The 25,837-nt window shown below is 40.4% G+C and overlaps 1 protein-coding gene across 1 annotated transcript in view; it reads right to left on the bottom strand.

The window, feature by feature from the left end:
- Positions 1-25,837, bottom strand: part of pcdh1a (protocadherin 1a) — a 128,961-nt gene that overhangs the window by 84,616 nt on the left and 18,508 nt on the right. The window contains exons 2-3 of the mRNA XM_058076818.2: positions 24,709-25,523; positions 22,429-24,612 (exon numbers count right to left, since the gene is read on the bottom strand). Coding sequence (XP_057932801.2) covers positions 22,429-24,612; positions 24,709-25,503 — 2,979 coding nt within the window. The 5' untranslated portion in view covers positions 25,504-25,523. The remainder of the gene's footprint in view (positions 1-22,428; positions 24,613-24,708; positions 25,524-25,837) is intronic.

Here is a 25,837-nt window from a genome sequence, read left to right as displayed (position 1 = left end):
TGTATGCGGGCGTGAGGTATCGGTGGCTACATTTAACTGAATGATGGCATTTATTTGAGTTTGTTTTATTTGTCACACTTTCCATTACCCGCCGCGTGCTGTCCTCTTGATAGCGCCGCGACATTGTGCCGTGCACAAATGAACGTGTTTTTATTTATTTTTTTGGCGTATTCCGACTCCAATCTGTACGGTATTGACCATACTTTGAATGGTACAGGCTCCTCTTTGTTATTCCAATTACATTCAGCGCGCTGTATTTCTTAGTGCTGCCTGACGGATTTGCACTCATTTAATGTGTGCTATGGGCTGCCGCTTAACAGACTCACATCTGCATCATAATGATTGAGATGATGCGTTTTTTAATGTTTGCAAACAGGGCTATGCGAAGTGTGAAGCTGTTCATGTGACTGCCATAACGGTGCTAGCAGCAAGGTGCGCTGCTATGTTGACATTTCATCGGCTTTGGTTATTAGCGGAACACCTATTTTACTCCTCCCTCACTATATCGTAGTTTCTCCAAAATAAAGTAATTAATATTTAATAATTATTAAAACGGCATGGCTCAGGTGGGAGAGTAGTCGTCTCCCAAAGTTAAAGTTGTGAGTTTGATCCACCGTCCTCCCACAATAATGTCAAAGTATCCTTTAAGATATTGGCAAGATCCTTCTTGCCTACTCTCTTAAAATCACGTTCTTAAGTTTAGAATAAGTAAATTGGAGAGGCTAACTAGTTAGTGTGCTTGTGCTTTGCTAGCAGTGGCCGGTCGTTATGTCCCTGCAGTGATCCTGTAGTGATAGCCTATTATTATTATTACTGTCATCGTTATTCTTCTTCTGATTGGTATTAGCCTGCTTATTATTACTATTATTATCATCCACTCACGATAATGATAAATGAATCATAGTGGAATCAGCTCAACTCAGTAACCCGCAGTGTGCATCCATAATGTGAGAGAAGCACAACTGATGCTGTGCCCCCTAAGGCTGAATATTAGCTACTGGCTATCATATTAGCATATGCCGTGTTCCTTTATGGCTGGAATCTACCTCTTGGCCGCAAAACAACAGAGGTAAAAGATGTGAACCGAGATCGCCTATACGTCTTTTTTTCATTTATTTTATTGATATTTCTTTCTTTTTTGTAAAATGGGAAATGCTTGGTTTGTGGTTCAATCTGCTGTTAACTGCGGGCTAGAGCTAACTAATTGCTACCAGCAGTGATGAATACTTACTCAGATTAGATTTATGATAAATTATAATGACAGGTAATGTGAATATTTATTTTAACTCCTATTCTTGCCCTTCTATATAACGTTTGTCAGAGATTTTCTTTGTAAAAAAAACACGTTCTTGAGTTTTGAATAAGTAAATTGGAGCGGCTAACTAGTTAGTGCACTAGTGCTTTGCTAGCAGCAAATGGACAGATTTATGATTATAAATTAATGACAGGTAATGTGAATATTTATTTTAACTCCTATTCTTGCCCTATTATATAACATTTGTCAGAGATTTTCTTTGTAAAAAAAAATACGTTCTTAAGTTTAGCATAAGTAAATTGGAGCGGCTAACTAGTTAGTGCACTAGTGCTTTGCTATCAGCAAATGGACAGATTTATGATTATAAATTAATGACAGGTAATGTGAAAATTTATTTTAACTCCTATTCTTTCCCTACTATATAACATTTGTCAGAGATTGTCTTTGTAAAAAAAAAAATACGTTCTTAAGTTTAGAATAAGTAAATTGGAGCGGCTAACTAGTTAGTGCACTCGTGCTTTGCTAGCAGCAAATGGACAGATTTATGATTATAAATGAATGACAGGTAATGTGAATATTTATGTTAACTCCTATTCTTGCCCTACTATATAACATTTGTCAGAGATTTTCTTTGTAAAAAAAACACGTTCTTAAGTTTTGAATAAGTAAATTGGAGCGGCTAACTAGTTAATGCACTAGTGCTTTCCCAGCAGCAAATGGACAGATTTATGATTATAAATTAATGACAGGTAATGTGAATATTTATTTTAACTCCTATTCTTGCCCTATTATATAACATTTGTCAGAGATTTTCTTTGTAAAAAAAACAAATTCTTAAGTTTTGAATAAGTAAATTGGAGCGGCTAACTAGTTAATGCACTCGTGCTTTGCTAGCAGCAAATGGACAGATTTATGATTATAAATTAATGACAGGTCATGTGAATATTTATTTTAACTCCTATTCTTGCCCTACTACATAACATTTGTCAGAGATTTTCTTTGTAAAAACAAAAACACGTTCTTAAGTTTAGAATAAGTAAATTGGAGCAGCTAACTAGAAAAAAAATCAATAAAAAATATCAAATTATTTAGGGGGGCTGAAGAACATTTCAGGGGGCTGAAGCACCCTAAAATAAGCCTAATGACACCACGGACGACTGCATAGTTTTCCATAGAAATATCCATTCCCCCCATTCATTTGCCATTATATGCATTTCAAATTGATTTGTGCCCGTTTTGCTCTGTGGAAAACATTCATTAAACTTACATACATTTTTTTTAAAAGATTTGATACCAATCAATCAGAAACTGGAGTGATGCATTTTTTTTTTACATTTTCAAAAACACACTTCCCTTCCGTCAAGATACAAATGATTGCACACAGCAGCCACCAACAAAATGGTCCACATTAACCATGCAATGAGCATTTTACATGCAGATTGGCCCATAGGGGGTGCTAAGACTTTCATATGTTAATCGACAGTATTTATTAATAACCTGTCACTAAACTTCTCCAGATTGCACAGAGAAGGACACAGCTTCCCTGACTCCATGAATTATAAAACTGGTGAAATATTTATAAAGTGTACCAACTTGATATAGTATGTACCGTATACAAGTGGTGTCTGTTTGCCATTGTAGCTTAGCAGACCCCGAGAATATTGGATGTTGCCTCTTGTGTATCAAACAACGACAACAAGGACACCTGACTCAAACAATGCGTCCACAAGAAATGCAAGCAGGAGAGATGAGTGTCTGAAGGTATTAGGGTGCACTAAGCCTTTATCTTATCAAGTTTCAGCCCAGTACCCATGGCGATGGGGGCAGGGGCAAAAGGAAGCCTAGCAATTAATCGTCTTCCCTGCTTGCCATCTTGTTTCTACAGCCCAGAAGGTCTATTACAGGAGGGAAATAGTCATTAAAACTCAACAATAATCACTACTGAACTATCCCTTCATCCCCTGTGGTACTTGACTGTGTCCTGTTTAATGACACTCCGCGATGACGGGTATGCCCAACAATGCCTGTGGTGATACGTTGAATACATGTATTGTATTTAAACTCCATGTTAGTCCCATTACTGACATGCAGCGTTTGTATGTGCTGTCGTCCTGTCGCCACTTGGCACTTTTAATTTGAGGTTACACTCTCACGGTTTTCAAAAAATATATTCAATAATAAATCACACAGTTTCGTGGTTTGTCTCTGTTAGTCAGATAAAATGTTCACTATTTTTCTCCCTGAATGAAGCCTTTTCAAGAATGAAAATGGCTAAAAGTAAGTTAAGGCATTTAGAAGACACATTCAAGGACCTTGCTGTCAATGTTGCTGAAGGTATAATAATCATTGATTAAAATGGGTCATAACCCCAAATGTCACTTCCTGTCCGACCCACTCTCGGGTCCCTGAGGGAAGCATATTTATGTTACCACACAGGGGCACGAGTCTTATTTACTCTATTATATTAAATATTATATATATTGTACAGCATAAAGGTGACTATAGCTTTTTCATCTCCACATTTAGAAGGTTATAAACAGGTTTTCTATGCTCTGACCACAAAAATATTCAATTTCTGCAATATACATGAAATTCTACTATATCAGCACTGATTTTTTAGGACTATGCGTTGTTCCTGTAAATAAAAATCTGCGTTGGACAGTTGGACAGGACTTTAAGTCCCTTTTACCGCCGTATGAAGGATTACTGCATTAAAATGTTTGCGTTTTTAGTGCTACGTGTTATCATTGGTCGTTTGGCTTTGTCATTACAGGGAATGCAGGAGAAGACGGAATGAATCTTCATCTAATTCTGCGTGCAGGTGAAAAACCACAAAGCGGAGACACGCGACTTTCACAGGACGGAGAAGACATCCAGCATGACATGTCTTCTGGTGCAAAACATTTCTAAGACTTCACAAACACAAAGCCGGAGAGAGAAAGAGGAGGGGGTGGGGGTGATGATAGAAGGTAGAGATGTGAAAGAGCACCACAGGAAGTACAAAGGAAAAGTTAAAAATACGAAGCACAGAGTGGAGACTGAAAGCTGAAAAGCTCTCAGTAGGTGAGAATAAAGACGGCTTGAAGGGTTGAGGGCACCCAAGAAGAAAACAAAGGACGGGGTTGGGAAGAGACTGGAGTTTGCGAGGCATAAAAGTGGCAGTTGGGGACGTGGAAATGGTTCATTTGTCACTGTCACATCAGTTTGTTCTCCTTCATAACTGCAAGGACAGGATCTGGCCCGCAACCTCCATAACCCCCCCCCCCATCGCCATCCATTCTCCAACCTCTGCCAGCACCTGCCCTGTTTCCGATCGCTGGGGATAAGACCCACGCTACGCTGCACTCTGTACACACACAATTTTGTCTGCCTGCGTGGACGTGTTCATTGAGCTTAATCAAATGCATGTCCCAGCAGCAGTCGCAACCTATAGCCTGGAGTAACATTAGCTGTCCAACGACACGCCCGAGTGATGCTAGCAAATCTTTTTCATGAGATATACTGATGGGGAAAAAGGCATGCTAATGCAATTGTTGCTTTTTATAAAGGCAATAATCTATACAGCGCTCATTAATAGAAATGAGACGCTGAACTGCAATGCAAAGTTTATACCTACAAAATATGCTAACTGCAGCATGTTAACAATGGTATCAAGCTGGTAACAGTTAGCATGTTAGCATGCAAGCATCTTGCTCGACTGGATTGAGCAAGGAGCCTGTTGATTTGTTATCATGGCTTATATGCTAAGATGCTACCTTAAGCATATTAACAATGCTAACATGCACACTGTTAACATGCTAGCTTGCTGTATAGAGATACAACTATTGATTGTTTTCTTAGTTGATTGATCTGAAGCTTGTTGTTCAATCAGTGGAGTCATAGACGGTCCAAAACAATATAAATCCACCACAAACAGTTAAGAGGTTTGCTGCAAAACATGTCAGAAAAGAGGTGAAGATGTCTGTCACACTTTTCCAGAGGCAACACTGAGGTGTGAATATCTTGTAGGTCTGCTTTCATTGATGTCTGAGTGAATTTGGCATCTGAAATTGCAGGATATTTATATTTTTACATTAAAAACGCAATTAATAAAATACCAAAACAGTTGTAGATTAACTGGATAATGGATTAATCATCAATTAATTCATTGTTGCAGCTCCACACAACTCTCATTAGTACAAATGAGACGCTGAACTGCGTTGCAAAGTTTATACCCACAAAATATGCTAAGATGCTAACTGCAGCATGTTAACAATGGTATAAAGCTGGTAAAAGCAATGGTAACAGTTAGCATGTTAGCATGCAAGCATCTTGCTCGACTGGGTTGAGCAAGAAGCCTGTTGATTCATTGTCATGGCTTATATGCTAAGATGCTACTTTAGCATATTAACAATGCTAACATGCACACTGTTAACATGCTAGCTTGCTGTATAGAGATACAACTATTGATTGTTTTCTTAGCTGATTGATCTGAAGCTTGTTGTTCAATTAGTGGAGTCATAGACAAAACAATGGTCTCTGGTTTCATTGATGTCTAATTGAATTTGGCATCTGAAATCGGAGGATATTTAAATTTTTACATTAAAAACGCAATTAATAAAATAGCGAAACAGTTGTAGATTAACTGGATAATGAATTAATCATCAATTAATTCATTGTTGCAGCTCCACACATGTCATTTTTAATAATAACCCCATTGACAAAATTCATCCAGCTGTCACTGCCCGGTTATCAACACCAAGCAGGGATCCATTAAGAGTCCTAAAAGCACTCAGTTGAAGGCTTTAAACTGCTACTTGGCTTCAGAAGCGTATGATGATGTTGGGGAGGATTTTGCATGTCTATTCCCTGTGGAAATTGTGTGTACACATCCTTGACCAAGTGTAATGAACATGAATCCTGCACGTGCACCGTGCAGGTTACCCGCGATTGCTGCACCCGAGATCATTTTTGTGAGATCATTTTTCTTTTTTGCTTCTTCTGCAGCGATCTGGCAAGCAATTTTTAAATATCACGTGAAATGATTTTCTGGCTGCTACTGTCTTTGTGAGCGCGCCATATGTCTTACGTTGGAGTCTTTTGGGGAAGTATTTTCTCCCCAAACCAACGCTACCATTTTGACAGCCGAGCTGTTCATTTAATAAAGACTCATTCCTCTTTACCATTTCGTGTCATAGCTTGACATTCATATCTACAGCAGGTGATTTATTCATTGCTTATAATGTCAATAACCGGCTCTATGGCTTGGTCACGGGAGCTCGTTTAATAAAAGCAAAACTCTGAGATTCATTTTGAAGTGACTGTTTGATCAGATGGGTAGCTCAACATTAAAATATGACATCATATGGAGGGATTGCTATTCAGGAAACTGTCATTTATTCCATTGTAAAATCGGTGTGGAAAAATATCTGGTCATAAATGTTGATATCACAAATAATCATAATAATGTCCAATTAACTTGTTTTGCGATTTACTTTGGACAATTTCAAACATCCCGGCTTTGGGCGAGAGGCGAGATACACCGTGAACCGGTCGCCAATCCATCACAGGACACTTATACAACAAGTATTCACGCTTATGGATCCTGTGAAATCTCCAACACACCTCACATACATGTTTTTTGGACTCAAAAGAAAGTACAGTAGCATGTTTACAACAGAATGTTCATTTGTTTCCCGGTTAGCACAAAATATGTGTTTTGTTGTATTGTTGTCTTCTCCTTGTTTGCAGCCTGTTAGAATGCTAACAAAATGTAATCCAGACCGTGAAGTCATTTTCCCCCAGCTCAGTGTCTGTCTACGACATCATCAGCAGTTGACTCTGTAGTTATTTGCTAACTAACACAGTTACACACAAGTTGCTGTTTTTCTTCTGCAAAATAACCCACAATGGCAGCATTCTGATAAAGAAGGTGAGAAAAACTATAGAATTTTAAAAATAAGTCAAAACAAAACAGGACGGTTTGGATCTTGCTGCCTCATTGGTGTCTTTGTCAACAATCACACCTTCAATCAAGGTGAAATGACCCTTAGATGTTTACGCATCTTTTACATTTGTCATTTATATGCATTTCAAATTAAATTTCAAATAAAACTATAAAAACGGGTTTTGTGGAATAACTGTGTTAGCTAGCAAAGAACTACAGAGTCAACCTCTGATGACATCATAGACGGACTAAATAGAAAAACAAAAATGCTAAACAGGGTGTACGCTAACCAAGGCTATATGTATTATGAACTGGAAAATGCGTTAACATTGTTAATGTATTTACATTAGTTCTGATGACGAAAATGGATTTGGTTTGGTTAGAGAATGGAATAAGGACGCTAGCTAAGGATCCAAACTTTTTTTCTCAGCTTTCAGTAATGGTAAAGAAATAGCATAGCTTCGTCTACAGATGAATTAAAGACAGATGACGGACATTTTTCTACACAGTTATGAATCTAGCTCAAAATCCCAATATTCTTTGGACACAAAAAAAGTAATATGAAACAATATGGTCATAACTCCATAAAAGTTAGTCAAACAAATGTTTGTGTCCCTTAGCAACTAAAAATCCCCCATGTTCGGCAGTACTCCAATACATTATTTTGATGTCAGCATGTGGCATATTAAATTGCGTCAAAACAATACAGTATGCGCATATTAGTAGCAGTTCTGACAATGTTTATCAATTTGATGTAAGAAAAACAGCCAACGGTCTGTCCCAATGGCATGTCGGTAAATGTTGACAGAAAAAAAACCCACCGTCAAATCTGATTTGTAGCCAAGTCAGGTTCTTCGCTCTCGAGCTGATCTAGGGTTTAGATTTGAAAAGTGGCTTTGAAAAATGTGTCGGCATGTGGAAAATTTGGGTCAAGCTCATCAAGCAGTAATAAGCAGTGTGCCAGTCATGGTGCTGAAACCTCACAGCTGCATGCAGTCGTCCCCAACAGAGGAGCTGACCGAGCTGGCATTTGCAGAAGAGAATGCTCGCAAATGACAAAAGAGTGCGTGAAATCTCAGATGGGATCTGTTTAAGCGCGATGATTCTTGTGCTGATTTACATTTTATGATATGATGCATTATGTACTGCCTTGCTAATTAGGAACATGGTTTAATGACTATATAGTTAACACAGCTGTCACTAAACATCTTTCATTTTACAGTGATTACGACCTGAAACGCTTTATGGTAAACTACCACTGACATGATAAAACATGGCAATTCAATGACAAATCATATAACTTTTATATCATCTGTAACTGTGCACCTTTGAGCCTGACGAGCCTTAAAGGTGTCTGTGGACCAGAGCGCTTCCCTAATGGACCTTAATGGGTTTTATGGTGCAGGGCAGACTTCTAATGGGGAAGTATGTCTGGTGGGGATGCAACTCTCTGGGCCTCTTGGGCCATTTCTAGGTTCCTAATGTGACCTGAAGAGTCGGATACATAATGTATCAGTGGGGTTAAATAAAGTGGAGTGTTGGGGGAGTGAAAACACGGAAATGGAAGGTTATGAGAATTTGTAATAGCGTTGAAAAAAAAAACACCTGAAGAGAAGTTAAAGCAGCCAGAGAGGAAAAAAAAATAGCATGGCATATTATTGAGGGACACTTTGGTGCTAAGCTGCTTATTGATAAAAGCAGTAATCTGCCTGGCAGAAGGTAAGGAGGCTGGGATGTGTGGTGATATAATATCGCAGCTAAGGGGAACGCCATCAGAAAGCTGAGCCTTCACACAGCTTTACCTAAAGGAGTTACTCACTTTATTTTATTCTTATTTTATTTGATTTTTTTTTAGCATAAAAGAGAGAATCTGACCGTGTGCCAGTCGCAAAAAAGCGTATGAGCCTGGGGGGGGAAGAGAAAGCAGATTTATAATTTCTGGCACATAAAATCAATAGGGGCGTGTGTATGAATCAGTGCTATCACTTTAAGTCCTTGCATTGCAGCAAAGGGTCATAGTTGGTACAATTAGATGCATGTATTGCATTTGTTCAATACAAAATATTACATGATCTCTTATTTAGGGCTGCAAGTAACCATTATTTTCTGAGTTGATAAATCTGAAGGTTGTTGTGTGGATTAGTCCCTAGACGGACCACATTAATATGAAGCAAACCTAAATCGTTAGTGGTTTGGGACAGAGGCAAAAATGAAATATCGATACTTCCGATAAAGCGGGAGACCCAGCACGGTGAACTTATTACCGTATTACGCCACAGATGTCTCAGACAAAACCTTTGCACTAAAACACCGCGTCACTGGCGTTTCAGGTGGCTGGTAAGGCTTGTTGTGTGCACGATGTACAGCTAGCATATGGATTTGGTACAACTATCACCTGAAATGTCTTCCTCAAAGAGTGAGGGCTGAGGACTGTTAACATCACAGGCGGATGACAAAAAGAGTGCTTGATTTGTTCACCTGCACAGTATCGGAGCTATTTCTTACGTATGTTTGCGGACTTATCACTTTATGACATCATCATCCCCTTATACTTCAGTTGTTGGATGTTATGTTTGTTTGAAACATCTGTTTGTATTCTACAAAAATATTATTTTTATAATAACATGTGTTTTTTTTAATCAATTACAATATATAGTAGGTTTCTTATGTTTTATTTATGTATAATATGTGTTATTTTCTGTTATTATGTCTACCGTAGCCACGTATACATGGACATAAATATTCCAATTCCATTGGGTTTATTTGCTCAAACGGAAAGAATGTAACCTTTGTATACACCTCATTCCGAAAGAAAAGTGCCAATCCAAATGAATATATAATGGGATTCCCAGGGGTGGAATATTCCTTTCCCCAATCCGATTGAGGTATCTTGTACCCGCTCAAACGGAAAGTTGTCAGACTACGTTCTTCTTTGTGGTGTTTTTCTTCTTCTGTTGTTTATTGGCGGTTGGCAAGCAGCTTTGGTGTGCATTAGCGCCATCTGTGGAACAGAATCTAAACCCTTCTATACGCCATTCACAAGTCCACTTTTATTAAAAAAGAAAATACATATCTATATAAAACATGTGCCCAGCTTAATTATAAAATATTAGCAAGATTGAACTTTATCTTTTCCTGTTCCCCGGTGCGTTCTTTCAGTGAATGCTGATATATGACGTAACACGCAGCTCCAGACGTTCTTCCATTTAAAAAAATGGAGGCGAGCAATCGGCACTGGACTGCTGCGGAATGTTTGTTTTGATCCAAACTAAATTTCAAGACTGGACGAAGGAAAAGTTATTCCAACAAGTGAAAGAAAAACTGGAGGAAGTCGGTATCACGTGATGTTGGTGTTTACGCTTTACTGCGCATGCCCCATTGACTATTCTGGTTGATTATAGCGGCGCATGGAGACAAGAGATTGGAATATTCCTTTCCATGTATACCATTGCTTTCGGAAAGATTCCATTCGGATAGAGAAAAACTCCTAATGTAAACATGGCTTATGTTGAGTAAATAGGGGTATAAATGTTACTATGGGACGTTATTAATATAATCTAATAATATTAAAAGTTGTATTTAGAAGGTCGTCCCTGTTCTAGATCCAAAAAGATTCACTTTTTGAATAAGAAATCATAGAAAATGAACTTATCACGGTCGTGTCTGGAAAGATGAACTGCAATAACAAAGGGTTTGTTAGTCTGTTCAGCATACTACTGTTCAACATGTCAATGGTGGACTTGTTGAAAAGCTGATCAGTTGTATTGAAACAACCAATGCCAGAGTTGGTATCATTATATCAAATAAGGACACAGTATCAGGCACATCAAACATGTTTTGTTTTAGTTGGTTCATGAAAAAAAAGCACACATTTTGGCACCTCACACTTTTTAAAGGGATTTAACAGTAGCGGTATACTTGAAATACTGTCAGGCTGCCACTTTCCATGAATAAAGGGATAACTATGCAGCTTCCTGACATATGCATACTTGAAACGCTGACTGTGTTGATCAAGAATTGTGTAGATTTCTATTTTGGAGTCAATTTGCAATGTTCTTTTTCATCTCCCCAAATCTTGCCAGAAATCTTGTAATTCTGTCGGTACGAGTGTAAAACTGGCACGCTAATCTTAATGAATTACAATCACATGTATCAAACAGGATTTGAAATATTGACTCACATGAGGCGAGCTTCCATGGCTGATAGCGTGTGATATCAGGACATATTCCATATTGACAGTTCTGTACGGCGGGCTTAGCGGGAACGTGAAACAAGACATCAGCAGGCGGGTAAAATGCAAATGTCCTGAGTATAGCAGACTGCTTTCTGCATCAGGCCTGATAATTGAGCTATGCCATCTTTTTATGGTGCACAGCCAGAGCTACAGTTGACGTCTCCATCGTGTGCGGCTCAAGGTGACACACACCTTGTCCATCTGCTCGCCAGCTTCAAAGCATGTCTGGCAAGGCAATGTGGATATTTCTGGGGAGACTCCAGATACATTAAGTCGAGACTTGCTTTCAACTCGCTTTGCATCTTTTTAGTTTGGTTTAACATGCAAACTTAATTGGGCCTGTTGCATTCTAGGTGGAGAGAATTGAGATAACATCAACTTGATGATTTGATGGAGTTCTGTTCACATTTTGTTCACATTCTCAGGAAGACGTTACCACGATGTTGATCGAGCAAAATGAGATCAACCTGAACAAAACAGGTTTGATAATTGCTCTCTTGCTACATTGTGTTTTTTTTCAGAAATTAAATGATATGGAAATATGTAGGTATACGTAAGTGATGTACAATTGTGGTCACTAAGTGGCAGTAATGACTTGCAACATGAGCTTACATGACCTCACCTTAACACAGACATGGCATGTCCCACATCATAGGGCGAAAAACGCTACCCTCCTTCCCACGTGGAAGTGGTACAATTTTGACTTCTTAAGTTTAGAAGAAATAAATGGTGACTATAGGGGTGTTACTTCATGTCTACAGGGCTCTAATAAGCTTAAAAAAATGTATTTACAAAACTCAAAATGAAAATATTAAAATAAAATATAAATAAATAAATACTTGTAATAAATTAAAAAATAAATAATATAAATAAATATTATATAATAAATTAAAAGAATAATAATATAAATAATATATTATATAATAAATTATATAAATAAATATAATATTATATTTTATAGTATATAAATATATAAATATTTTATTAACACTGAATTATATAAAGCAGAAATTCATTATCGAGGTCGGGTCTTGAATCAATTTATCCGTGATAAACTAGGGACAACTTTATTGATGGTGTATTTCTGATTTTTTTAAATGTATCTGTAATTTGTTACCAATGGAAAATTACAAATGATTTCATTGATCCAAATGGCCTGGCTGTGCAAAGTGCCGTAGAAAATCTTTCCTTTGCACTTTGTGCTGCTTCATGACTAAATGCTAACAAAGCTCCTCCACGATAGCGATGGCGTACCTAATGAATCCTTGAGCGTGTTCACCATCGTTCCGCATCTCCCAACAGCACCCTGCCTTCAAGTCCTGGATGTATAATTATCTGTCATGGACGTCACTCGCTCTTAGGTCAAATGCGAGTAGAAAGATAGTTGTGTTTCATTTCTGGAGCAGCCCAAGCGTTTGTCTTGCCGCTACTCGCAGCTTCCCTGAATCATTTGTTCCCCGATTGACCTGCTTGCATCCTGTCAACTTGCTGCTGCCTTCATTTGAATCAGCCTCCTTGCCGCTGACTTTTAGGTTGGAAAAGTCATTCACCCAGAACACGCCTCATCAGCCGCCCTGTCGGTATCGATGGCTGCATTGTTGATGTCTCATCTTGCCAAAGCACTTGCCCGTGATTTACTTACTTTACAGAGCATGAAAGATGTGAAAGCAGCCAGTGATTGTTTTGTTGTTCGACAGACAATGCCCGGTTTCAATGATTTCAAACTTTGAAACCTGCCTCCCGAGTCTGCCGGTGTCACGTCTACCATGTGTGATCCAGTCCAAGCCAGAGGTCATCCAGTTCAAGTAATGCCGATACATATTCCTCGGTAACGTTGAAATGAAACCTGTTGAACCTGTGTTACTTTGCTTGGATGTAAAATTAAAGGTGTTGTCCTTGGCCATTTTTCTCCCGTATTTATTACAAATACCGTACAGCCATCCCTCATTTCTAGCAGTTACTTGGCTCTACACCCGACCACCAGAAATGAATTTATGTTTTCTCCTTCTGTTTCACCTCTGATTGAGATTTTACGTAAACCTTCTAAAGCAGGACTTGATCTGACCCTATACTTCTGAGACATAAAGACGATATGCAGGACTCAGTTGGAGGGTGACCGTGTTGGTTTACCTCTCTGCTGGTCTCAAAAGACCCAGACCAGCTGGTCCAAAATGCTGCTGCACGAGTACTAACCAGAACCAGGAGAAGAGATCATATTTATCCTGTACAGTTAATACCCCATTTATCGCTGAGAGCAAAACTACTCAAAGTGGGCTATTTTATGTTAGCGTGAATGTACCTGTTACTGCCTGCCCATAGATATAAAACATAAAACTTTGTTGGAGCTTTTGGGAGGTGTTAAATCACGGGCTTTCTAGGCGGAATAGGTGTGTACCATTACATGCAGTAATTACCTGTGTCTTTTTTTAGATGTTTGGATACCTTTAGAATGCTCAGAAAAGAGAAGGACGGAACCCCCCGGAAAAAAATATCAGAAAAAATATCTAAAGTATCTAAAGATCATGGTAAAATTCTACAGATAGCGTCTAAAAATATCAAATCATTCATAATTTGGGCCGATGCTTATGCTTGTGTGCATGTTTTGCGCGTCACTTCCTGGAGCATATTTTTGGTAATTTTTGGTGTGTTGGTGTGCAAGGTGTTCCAAACCACCGTGTAAAGCACTAACGATAATCGTTAGCGTGTATATGGGATTTCCAATATACAGGAAATGAGCAATTTTTTCATTCATTATTTGTAAGTCACAACTGACAGGCTTCATTTCTATATGGTCCGTTTTTCAAAGTAAAGGCACTGAAATTACAGTTTTTTATTGTGAATCTGTTATCTGTCTGCTGACCTAGCAAGTCGTGACCAAACGTTAGCTGGAGCAGAACAACCCGATCGTGAAAAGTCTGACGCCTCGCACCCCGCCATTTGAGAAGCCCCGCGTTAAGAGATGTTCTGAAGATATAAAACTACACAAAGCAGGAGCAAGAACATCACATTTCATCTGCAAAGCTTTGTTTCTACGCTTTCTTTTTCTGGGTAATCAAGTTCAAGGAAACGTGACGCTCACAAAGAGCTGTGTGTGTCTGTGTGGGCAGGTCGGTCTGAGCAATATTGGAAGGCAAACTGAAGGGGAGGATAATAAAATAACTGCTAAAGTTCTGCCTCATTCCCTGCATTGCCGACTTGATCTCTGCAGAAACGTCACAAACAAACATGTTTCTAAGGCAGGGGTCGGGAACCTTTTTGGCTAAAGAGCCATGAAAGCCACATACAGTATTTTGGAATGTACTGTATTTCCAAGAGAAGTAAGGAGTATTTCTAACAATGAACAATTCCAAGTAACAGTACAATCAATTGATGTTGACAAAGTACAAGGAATACAATGTCAAGTCTAATCATCCATCCACCCAGCCATCCTTCCATCCAGCCATCCATCCATCCATCCATCCTTCCATCCATCCAGCCATCCTTCCATCCATCCATCCATCCATCCATCTTTCCATCCATCATCTATCCACCCTTCCATCCTTCCATCCTTCCATCCATCCTTCCATCCTTCCATCCTTCCATCCTTCCATCCATTCAGCCATCCTTCCATCCATCATCTATCCACCCTTCCATCCTTCCATCCATCCATCCATCCAGCCATCCTTCCATCCAGCCATCCATCCATCCATCCATCCTTCCATCCATCCTTCCTTCCATCCATCCATCCATCCATCCATCATCTATCCACCCTTCCATCCTTCCATCCATCCATCCATCCATCCTTCCATCCTTCCATCCTTCCATCCTTCCATCCATTCAGCCATCCTTCCATCCATCCATCCATCATCTATCCACCCTTCCATCCTTCCATCCATCCATCCATCCATCCATCCTTCCTTCCATCCTTCAATCCTTCAATCCTTCCATCCTTCCATCCACTTAGCCATCCTTCCATCCATCCATCCATCCTTCCATCCATCATCTATCCACCCTTCCATCCTTCCATCTATCCATCCATCTATCCACCCTATCATGGTTCCATCCATAGATCATTCATCCCTCCATCCATCCATCCGCCACTCATACTGTACCACATTGTTATACAGCCTCATCATTTAAAAGTGGCATTCTTCCATCCTTTCATCCATCCATCCATCCATCCACCCTTCCAACGTTCCATCCATTAATCCATCCATCCATCAACCCTTCCATTCTTCCATCCATCCATCATCCATCCATTCCATCCATCCATCCATCCATCCATCCATCCATCCATCTTTAATGAATAAAATACTTCTTACCATTAATGGGACTTCTGGTACTTCTACTGCGTACATACTGCTCTTTCTTGATGCCTTCCTCTTTGTCAAAAAGGTTGGCTGCACAGAATCAGTGAGCTATATATTTGACTAAAGGGGGGACGTTTACTTTTGGACATGTCAATGACCCAAGTAGGCTGACCAATTATCAAGTAATCAGGTTTTGGAGTCTAACCTGGAAAATATTGGAAGGACAGCTGGCATTGGCTCTGGAAAACGGATGGACGGATTTGAATGTATGAAAAGAAAGTTTAATATTTAGAACGCTGTGACTTCTGTAATGGTTAACTTTAAATGTCAGCAAAAAAGAAATAAATAAACACATTTCATCATGTTCCCTACCCCTGTTCTTAGGTTTTCCAGGTTTCAATGGTGCATACTGCGGAAACGTTGATCCTGAAGAACAAGTGCTACTGTAAGGTGTAGAAGCGTCAAATACAAAGCACAGGTCCAAATTGGGCTAATCCCAGCTCAAAGGAATGGCTAAAGTTCCCAAAGTGAGGACCTTGTTAATAACAGAGCAGATTAATTAAGACTCTTTACATTTCCAGGCTGCATGAACCCCCCCCGGATCGCTTCAAGGAACAGCAGGAAGGAACTGAGATGAACCCCCAGACTGGAACACCAACTATCCCGTCTGACTTGGACTACGTCATTGTGTTTTGCACAAACGTGGGACTCTCATTAGTGGGGTGTTAAAAATCAGTGCTCGCTCTTAGACCCACCAGGGCTAATTATGAGCATCTAATGGCTGACGTGAGTCATTGGTTCCTACAGCAACCATCATACAATATCACACATTCAGAGGCAACAAGGAAAAAAAAGGAAAGTACCCAGATAGCAGTTATTAGACGTCACCTTAATTCTTTAGTCGGTTTTGTCTGGATATGACGACAAAGAATGGTAATGCATTAAAAATGCATGACGTTTGATTTCCAAAATGTAATCATTATAATGACTGTTATTGTGTTTGCAGCCGTAGTATGTCAGCAGCAAATGCTTACATATATGTATGTGTAGATCGACACAAAACACAAACTCTATATGTGCGTCTACATTAAAGAGCATACAGATAATTATTTCCCCATTGCATTCATTGTTGAGGCAAACAATGGTGCAACATTGTGCTCAACAACTGAGAGCTGTTTACCTTGCCAAGACCTGAGAAACATTCCCAGTGTCCTCACTATAGTTAAAATATTACCTTAGTACCCAGATGCAAGCAGTACAGAAGCAAACATTAGGACCTTTCTGCATTAAAGAGAAGCTATTACAGTGTGTATGATGCATTTTAGGGCCATTTAATGCTACAGTTATGCTCTCACTACACGTTTAATAGGGTGAAAAAGTAAGAAAGTTAGCTTCAATGTTCCCTCATAACTATATTTGTAGTATAGTCACTGGAAATGTTTTCTGCATGTTAAAAAAAACATGTTTTGTGTTAACATTGTTGGCTCTGTGGGAAAGATGAAGGGCGCTAACCAAGGCTCCACTGTAGCTACTGTATGCATTCATTCATTATCTACCGCTTTTCCTCACAAGGGTCACAGGGAGTGCTGGAGCCTATCCCAGCTGTCTTCGGGCGAGAGGCAGGGTGCACCCTGGACTGGTGGCCAGCCAATCACAGGGCACATATGGACAAACAACCATTCACACTTTCATACCTATGGACAATTTGAAGTGGGCAATTAACCTAGCATGTTTTTGGAATGTGGGAAGAAACCGGAGTACCCGGAAAAAAACAACGCAAGCACAGGGAGAACATGCAAACTCCACAAAGAGATGGCCGAGAGTGGGATTTAACCCTGGTCTCCTAGCTGTGAGGTCTGTGCGCTAACCACTCGACCGCCGTGCAGCCCAAATCTACTGTACATGTATTTATACGTCCATCTACTACAGTTATGGTTTGATTATGTCTCCCTCACTATATAGCAGTTTTTCACAAATGAATTAATTAGTGACAAAACATATTGAAATAAGTAACATGTCGTATTTTATTCACTAGGCGGCACATGACACAAAACATGAGTTCACATTACGTTACCTAAACACAATCTTATCCTCCCATTCCATGTGGAAGTGGTTGATTTGTCAAGTTTAGAAGAAATAAATTCCTGGCGAACTGGTTCACTCGCTAACATGCCTGCAGCGTCAGAGTTGAAAACAAAGAAGAATGGGAGTGTAAAGGTGACTATATGGGTGTTATGTCACGTATACAGGGCTCTAATAATGTTGAAAACTGCATTTAAAAAGTCATAAACAGGGTTTCTATGCTCTAGTTATTAACATGGAGTCCTACATCCCCAGAATGCATCAAAATGAGGGATTACTGTACATTACTGTACTGCACATAACTATGGCTAACTTCAACTGTGGTATTTTATTCAGGTATGTAATCCTAATTTTTTGTGGTGGTGTATAACCATTTCTGCAGACGGACCTGTTCCCAATTTGCTGGAAGACGGAATGTATTTTTTTTTTCCACAACACACACCGACTGTGTTTACAGCCTGCAACAATTCATGTTTCCCATCACTGCAGTTGCTGAATTCTGTACAAAAGTGGGTTAATCTAAAGCAATTAGAGGGCTGATAAGCTACAAATGTTTGGAGAAGATGAAAATGTTCCGATTCCTCGTGCCGCGCTCGCGAGAGAAAGCAACATAGAAAGGAGTTGAAATGCAGTGTACACTTTCGCAGGCAAAACTGAGCCAATATTTATCTAATTATTATGTATTTTGGATGCTTCCTTCAGTAAACAATAGTTAAATATTCCACTCCGGATAGCCTCGGGTTGTTCCAGAGGAGTATCGGTACAGACATTGTTTTTTTCCCTTATATTTTCCTGCTGACCTTGTGAAAGATGAACCACCGTAGATATGCCAAAGTTAGTTAAGCGCAGCAAGCATTCACAGACTGCAAAGTGGGATTATTATCATTTGTGGGCTTTGTTGTCCGTTTTATAAACTTTCACTTTCACTTTCACAGTAACTGATGTAACTGAACTGCAGCATTAGCGGTTGCATAAAGATGAATATTCAACACATTGTTGGAAACAGCAAACACAATAGCACGTATTCCCGTTAAGGCAAGGAAGGCATTGTCAAGAGCGATGTTGTTAATTAAGGTAAAGGGCACCAGGCTACATCTGTCACATCCCTTGGCAGCTGCTTTAATTATATATTTTGGTCAATCTGTTCTTCCTGATGTGAGATAGGATGCTGTACACCAGACAACATCTGCAGAGTTATGTCAAAGAGCTCCAACATCTGTTGACGTTTCGCAGCGTGTCGATCGGCCCGGCTTCTTTTTGCTCGCATGCCTTGACGCCATCATATTGAGAAAACAATGTCAAGCGCTGAGAGCTTACATCTGCGCCACATTTTAGCTTCCACTCTTATGGTAAGAGACACATCTCCACGCAGACTGACACTACACACAGAGACACGCCCCGTGGCTTTTGTTCCCTAATGTTGTCATTCAAGGTGACAGTGGTGATTGTTCGCTAAAGTGACACCATCCACAAAAGCTTGTGATCGCCGAAGATGTCAGGTAGCATCTGCTGGAAGTACCAACTGAGCCGACAGTGAGACTTGCTCTGATGTCTCCATAAAAATGTCATTTATCATAGCAGCGTATTGTCCAGGTCTATTTCATAACATGCAACAATACATAAGTAATAATCATCAAAATACCCAAAGGCAAGCAATCAGGGGCTCCTGTCTCCAACGCTATGCATTATGATCCAGCGTCTGCATATGCATACATTAAAAGACATCATTGCTTATGGAGCGGCTAGTTCCATTCAATATTGAACTCCATTAGGAAAACGTGTTTTTCTACACATACTCGTTATTGTTACTATTATTTTGTGGTGAATTGAAAAAGTCTTCTCATGGCTAAAGTTTTTATGTGTGGGCTACAATTCGGCTGTGTTGTCATTCAAAAATTTTATAAATGGAATGTTTAATAGAAAAATGTATGAGTACATGAGATTTGGAAATAATGAAACTATTAATGAATTATGAGTGATTGTCTTTATTGCTGTGTTATGTTGAGCTGAATTGTGTATTGTCTTTTCTCTTTATTATTTTCATTCAATTTATTTGTGATTATGTTATGTATTATCAGTCCATAAATTATGCATTGCTAATTATTAAGAATGAATTACCAGAGCCTAATATAAATTCTACAAGGCAGGAGTGTGTTTTGCCACCAGTGTTTCACCCTCAATATACTCGAAATATCACCCAGAATGCAAGCAATCCCGAGTAGCCCCTGGCGGAGGTACATTCTACTCTCGTCAGTGCTCAGTCGTTGCTTGTTAACTTATAAAACAATTAGTGGCAGGGACATAATTAGCTTTCAGATTACTTTGCAAGAAAAAAAGACCGATCCCTCCACTTAAAATTCGGCGGAAAAGCATTTAATGATGGAGTGAATATGCTGAATGCGTTACGCATGAAGATGCTGATGGTCTGTGTATATAGCGTGCTCGCCCAGTTGAAGACACATTTAGTGTTCGCACTTTTGTAAATGGCACAGAAACCCAGAGACACACAAGCTTTAAATCCCAAGATCCTACTGCTTTCCCTTTTGTAATCCCCGCTGAGTCTATTAATATTTCTGTTTCCATGGTAATTTGCGCCTTGCCAAATGGTGAACTGATAAGTGGAGATAAGTACGTAAGAAGAAAGGAGATAAGAAGGTAGTGACCTGCAGAGATCAGAACACGAGGGGTCATGCAGAAGTGGCTGACAAATGGACCCCGTTCTCGCTAACGTAGCCTGCCAATTTTGTTAAAACATGTCTCATTTTTCTGGCCATACTTGCTCCATCCTCGTGGGAAGATGCAGACAAGAACAACACGTGGTACATTGCTTTTTCTCAATGCCGTAAATATGACAAATGCTGTCCAACAGAGCTGATAAATGTGGTGGGGTGGTTGTAAATATCACAGTAATATACAGTGGCACCTCAGTTTTAGAATTATTGGCAAAAATATGTCTACAAAAAATACACAGGACATTACAGTTACAGTACTGACTAGTGTAGAATACTACATATAATTCGCAGTCGTTTTGAATCAGAGGTCCCCAGCCAATGGTTCATCCTTTCTGGCACAATGATAAAAATAATTAATTCAAAAAAGGAAGTAATTCAATCAAATTTTATGTAAATACATATTAATTTTGGAAATATGGGTCATTATTTCATTGAAAAATTCCAGTCATTGCATGTTTTGTCAATCAGAAATCACTCCACACTCTTTATTGCTCTCTGGTTCTACCATATCTTACTTATTGTGTGGAAATATGGGCTAATAACTATAAAAGCAATCTTCACTCACTAAATGTACTGCAAAAAAGGTCAGTAAGGATAATTCATAATGCCGCCTACAGAGAACATACTAACTCCTTATTTCTAAAATCACAAATACTTCAACTTGCTGATATAGTTCATCTTTAAACAGCTAAAATAATGCATAAGGCTAAAAATAACCAATTAGCTAAAAATGTCATCCAATACTTCTCTACAAGAGAGGAGAAATATGATCTTAGGGAAGAAGTACATTTGAAATACTTCTATGCTAGGACTACGTTATGCTAGCCATAGCATTTCAGTATGTGGAATCAAACTATGGAATGGATTGAGTAAGGAAATCAAACAATGCACAACGATGAGCCAATTCAAGAAACAATACAAGCAGTTGATGTTTGCTAAATACAAGGATGAAGAGTCTTGAACCAGTCATGATGTGCTATATATATCACTATATTGACACTTACTATGGTACCCATTATGGCATTGGATGCTCATATTACCTCCTACTTCGGTACGTGACAACAAATTACAAAATTAAAAAAAAAAAACAAAAAAAAAACCTTAAACTGTATTATGGAAAGCAGGAAGTGAACAAATGTAACAGTTACTGATTGTAAAAGTACCAGATGGAGGGGTAGGATTTAATAAGCTTTGCTTCTTCCTACTCCTTTTGGACATGTGGAACTGTGAACTTATTATGGGATGCACTCAATTGTAATCTGATGCATGTTCAAATGAAATAAAACCATTACCATTTTTGTTGTTTGTTGTGAGCAACAATTCGTCCAACTTTGTTTGACGGCCCTTGAATGCACCATTGTGTATGTGCTAACTTTTTTGCATGCTGCACAGATAACTACGATACTGTATTTTTACCGTTTTTCTTCCAAGTCACATTTGGTCCCAAAGGCTGACGTGTGAATGCATAAAGGTAAGATTTGATGAATTTAAATTAATTCAACTTAATTCAAGCTAGCACATTGCCTCTTACAAAAACAAAGTCCAGGCTCCTACTGGTGGATGGGGGCTCTCTGTTCATTTAGTGCTTTTTATTTGATGTCTTTTCTGTCTTAGTTTTACACAATAGATATATATATATTTTTTTTCATCTAGTGGTAGACATAAAAGGTAAAATCCGAGGTGCTGTTGTATATTTTATCTGCTCAACTGTATTTGTATTGTCATTGTGATATTTGTACTTTCTAACAACTGCAGTTGAGGTAAATACCAACGTAAAGTCAGCTTGATGAGTTAGATGTTTAGTTATTCCTCTTTTACCCACAAGCCTACGTGCGCTTCCAAAAAAAGTTGGCACTAAACAGTTATTTCATCAACACTCGATATGCAGTTTAAATGTTTAATGACCTTACCTGCTTGTTGTATTTGGGTTGACTGTTCTTGTAGCTGTAATCAGAGTACTGGTCTGACCCGGTGGAGTTGTCATCTCCTCCCGTTCCTACAAAGGTGTTGGTAGCCGGAAGGTCCTGGACCGCCTGATGCTTCTGTGAGCCTGATGGAGACTGGGCCTGCAGCTGAATGGAGGGCAAGGGGGAGTTGGAGCGGTAGTGCCGGCCTATATCGGGGCTTTCTGGTGAGTACGTTAGCGGTAGATGTATCCTCGGGCTATCGTTGACTGCATCAAGGTTGAACTTGAGACTTTTTTGGAGGCTGACCTCCTCTTCTTCCCCAAGTGGTTTTGGAGATTTCTGAGGCTTTCCTTTCCTGCCTCTTTTACCTTTGGCATTTTTTGGTGCCTGTTTGGGTGCGTATAAGTCTTTTGTTTCCTTCTTGCCCGCTTGATATCCACTCTTTGTCTCCCTCTGGATGCGGTGTCGGATGAAAACCACCACCAAGATGAGCATAACAACACCTGCAACACCAGCAAGACTTCCAAACAAAATGTTGCTGCGTTGTGCGGCAAAACCACTATCGGGATCACCTGCAATATCCCTGTCTAGTGGAGTGTAAATACTGTGTCCCACCAGTGCCTCCACTAAGCTGACATTTGAAATGGTTTCATTGACATAGATATGGACCAAGGCTGTGGCATGACGTGCAGGCTTCCCCCTGTCACTCACTTTTACCACCAGGCGATGTAGTCCGCCATATTTGGGAGTCATCTCCTTTGCCAGGGTAATCTCCCCGCTGGAGGGGGAGATGCGAAACAACTGGTAAGGGTTTCCACCTGCAATGCTGAAGATCAGATCTGCATTGGGCCCACTGTCCAGATCTTCAGCTTCCACTATCTCCACATGGCTGTCTGGGGAAGCTAAAGGTGACAAGCGAGTGAAGGAGGAATTGGAGGGCTTTGTGACCACGGGGTCATTGTCATTTTCATCCAGCACGTTGATGGTAACACCCACATAAGAGGACCGAGGTGGCTGACCCCCATCCACTGCTTTGAGACGGAAAGTGTAGCTGCTTTCTTTCTCTCTGTCAAATGAAATGCTCGATAGAATGGTGCCAGTTCCATTTTGAACAACAAATTTGCCTCCATCGGGCTCTACAGAGAGCTGAACACGGGCATTCTCACCTTTATCTACATCCATGACAGTTACCATGCCAACTGGGCTGAGGGGAGGCATGTTTTCTAAAACCGAGAAGCTATAGCCGCTAAGCATGAATTTTGGATCGTTGTCGTTGCGGTCGAGGACTCTTATCATAACGCTTGCTGTTCCTTTATGCACAGGTGAGCCTTTGTCAGATGCAGTGACCCGGAACTCATAATGTTCTTTGTGTTCACGATCCAGTGGGTTACGGGCTTTGACTGCTCCGGTATTTGGATCAATCTCAAACAGACCCTTGATGGATGTGTCTGCCACGATGTTATACAAGAGTTCAGCATTTGTGCTGCTGTCTGCATCTGAGGCTATGACATCCAAAACCTTTTCTCCTGGTAGGTTTTCCTCTGCGAACTCGACCTCAAACAAGGTTGGGGAGAACACCGGCGAGTTATCATTCACATCAGTGACCTGCACTTTCAATGAGTTGGTGCTCGAGAGTGCTGGATTTCCTGAATCTACGGCCACAATCTCCACCCGATAATCCTTCACCCTTTCGTAGTCGAGAGGAGTGGTGGTTTGTAGGAAGTACTTCCTCTTGTTGTCGCTGGATGAGTCGCTGATAGGGCGAAGCTGGAAAGGCACGTCGCCCGCCACCACACATGTGACCACGGCATTCTCTCCCATATCCTTGTCGGACACTTGCACCAAGGCAACCGCCGTTCCCACTGGCATGTCTTCTGAAATGTTAGCCACTCCCTCGCTGTGGGTCACAAGGCCAATCCCGCGTATCTCCACAGCTGGAGCGTTGTCATTCTGGTCGGTCACCTCGATGGTCACAAACGTCTTAGAGCTCTTGGGTTGCGGACCCTTATCCCTCGCCACCACGTAGAAGGACAAGCTGTCAATTTCCTCTCGATCCAGTGACCCTTTGACATAGATGATGCCGGTGGATCGATCGATTCGTAAGAGTTTCGGCACCGGTTCTCCTGCTTGATGGAGTGTGTACTCAATTTCTCCATTGGGGCCCATGTCAGAGTCATTTGCTTTGACCTATAAAAAAAAATGTCACAGTTAAACGTGTGAATTATCAGCCAAGATGGGAAAAACCTGGATAATTTGCATAATACTGCATGATATTGGTCTCACCTGTAACACGGAGTGCCCCACTGGACTATTCTCCAACACTTCAGCTTCATAGGTGGCTTTTTCAAACTTGGGGGCATTGTCGTTGGTATCAGTGACGACCACTCGCAGCAAAGCGCTGCTGTAGCGTTGTGGGTTGCCGCCATCCACTGCTTTGATGGTGAGGTCATAGGAATCCTTTAACTCGCGATCTAAGTTGCCCAGAACGATAAGCTGCGGGAGCTTGCCACCCCTGTCGTCGGCCACTTGTAAACCGAATAACGTTGCTGCATCTGGTCCGGCAGTCAGGGCGTAGTCACTCACCCCATTCCTGTCTGAGTCCCTGTCGGTGGCGAGCGGTATGGAGAACAGTGCCCCCATTATCGTGTTCTCGGGTACGGAGATGGTGAGCACAGACGAAGGGAACTGGGGGGTGTTGTCATTGATGTCCTGGACCTCAATGCGTCCTTCAATGAGTCTGGGGCTCTGATTCTGTATCAAATCTGTCACCGATACTTCAAATTCCAGGTAGCAGGGCTTACCCTTAACAAGCAACCGGCAGTCTCTCAGTGTCTCCCTGTCGATGGGAATCTCAGTGGTGAAAATATCTCCAGTCTTTCCATCAACGCGTAGATAAGGGGCACCCACCTCCAGCTTGTACAGATGACCCGAGTCTGGCAGCCCCTGGTCTGCTGCCAGACTACCAATAAGAGAGTTAGGAGGCTGCTCCTCCTGAACCCTGTACAGGATGCTGCCGACAGCAGAGCCACAGAGCAGAAGCAGAAGCCAAAACAGCATCACGAGTAAATTGCGTTCCATGGGGTCATCAGAAGATCTGCCTGTAAAACAACAAGGAAAATTTCTATCAAAGTTCATTTTCCTGACAAAAGACTTAACTGTGACAGTCTGCCAGGAAAATATATACAGTATTGCCTTCAATACACATTCATACAAATGGGATTTTTGGAATTCTAATTATTTTCCTGCTCCTTTGCCACAGAGCTTCATACCCATCTCAGGGGCCAGGGTGGATTAGTCCAGTTGCATAATCAAATGGAAACTGAATGGATTTATGAAAGACTCAAAACAGGAGAATACGTACGCTACTGTATATTACTGGGGGGTCGTTTTTGTTTTTTGTTTTTTTTGGGGG

Source organism: Doryrhamphus excisus, linkage group LG1 (genome assembly GCF_037039965.1).
Source record: "Doryrhamphus excisus strain RoL-2023G ecotype Guam linkage group LG1, RoL_Dexc_Guam_v1.1, whole genome shotgun sequence".
NCBI lineage: Eukaryota > Metazoa > Chordata > Actinopteri > Syngnathiformes > Syngnathidae > Doryrhamphus > Doryrhamphus excisus.
Note: the sequence above shows the minus strand (reverse complement) of the source record. Positions and strands in the feature narration are given on the sequence as shown.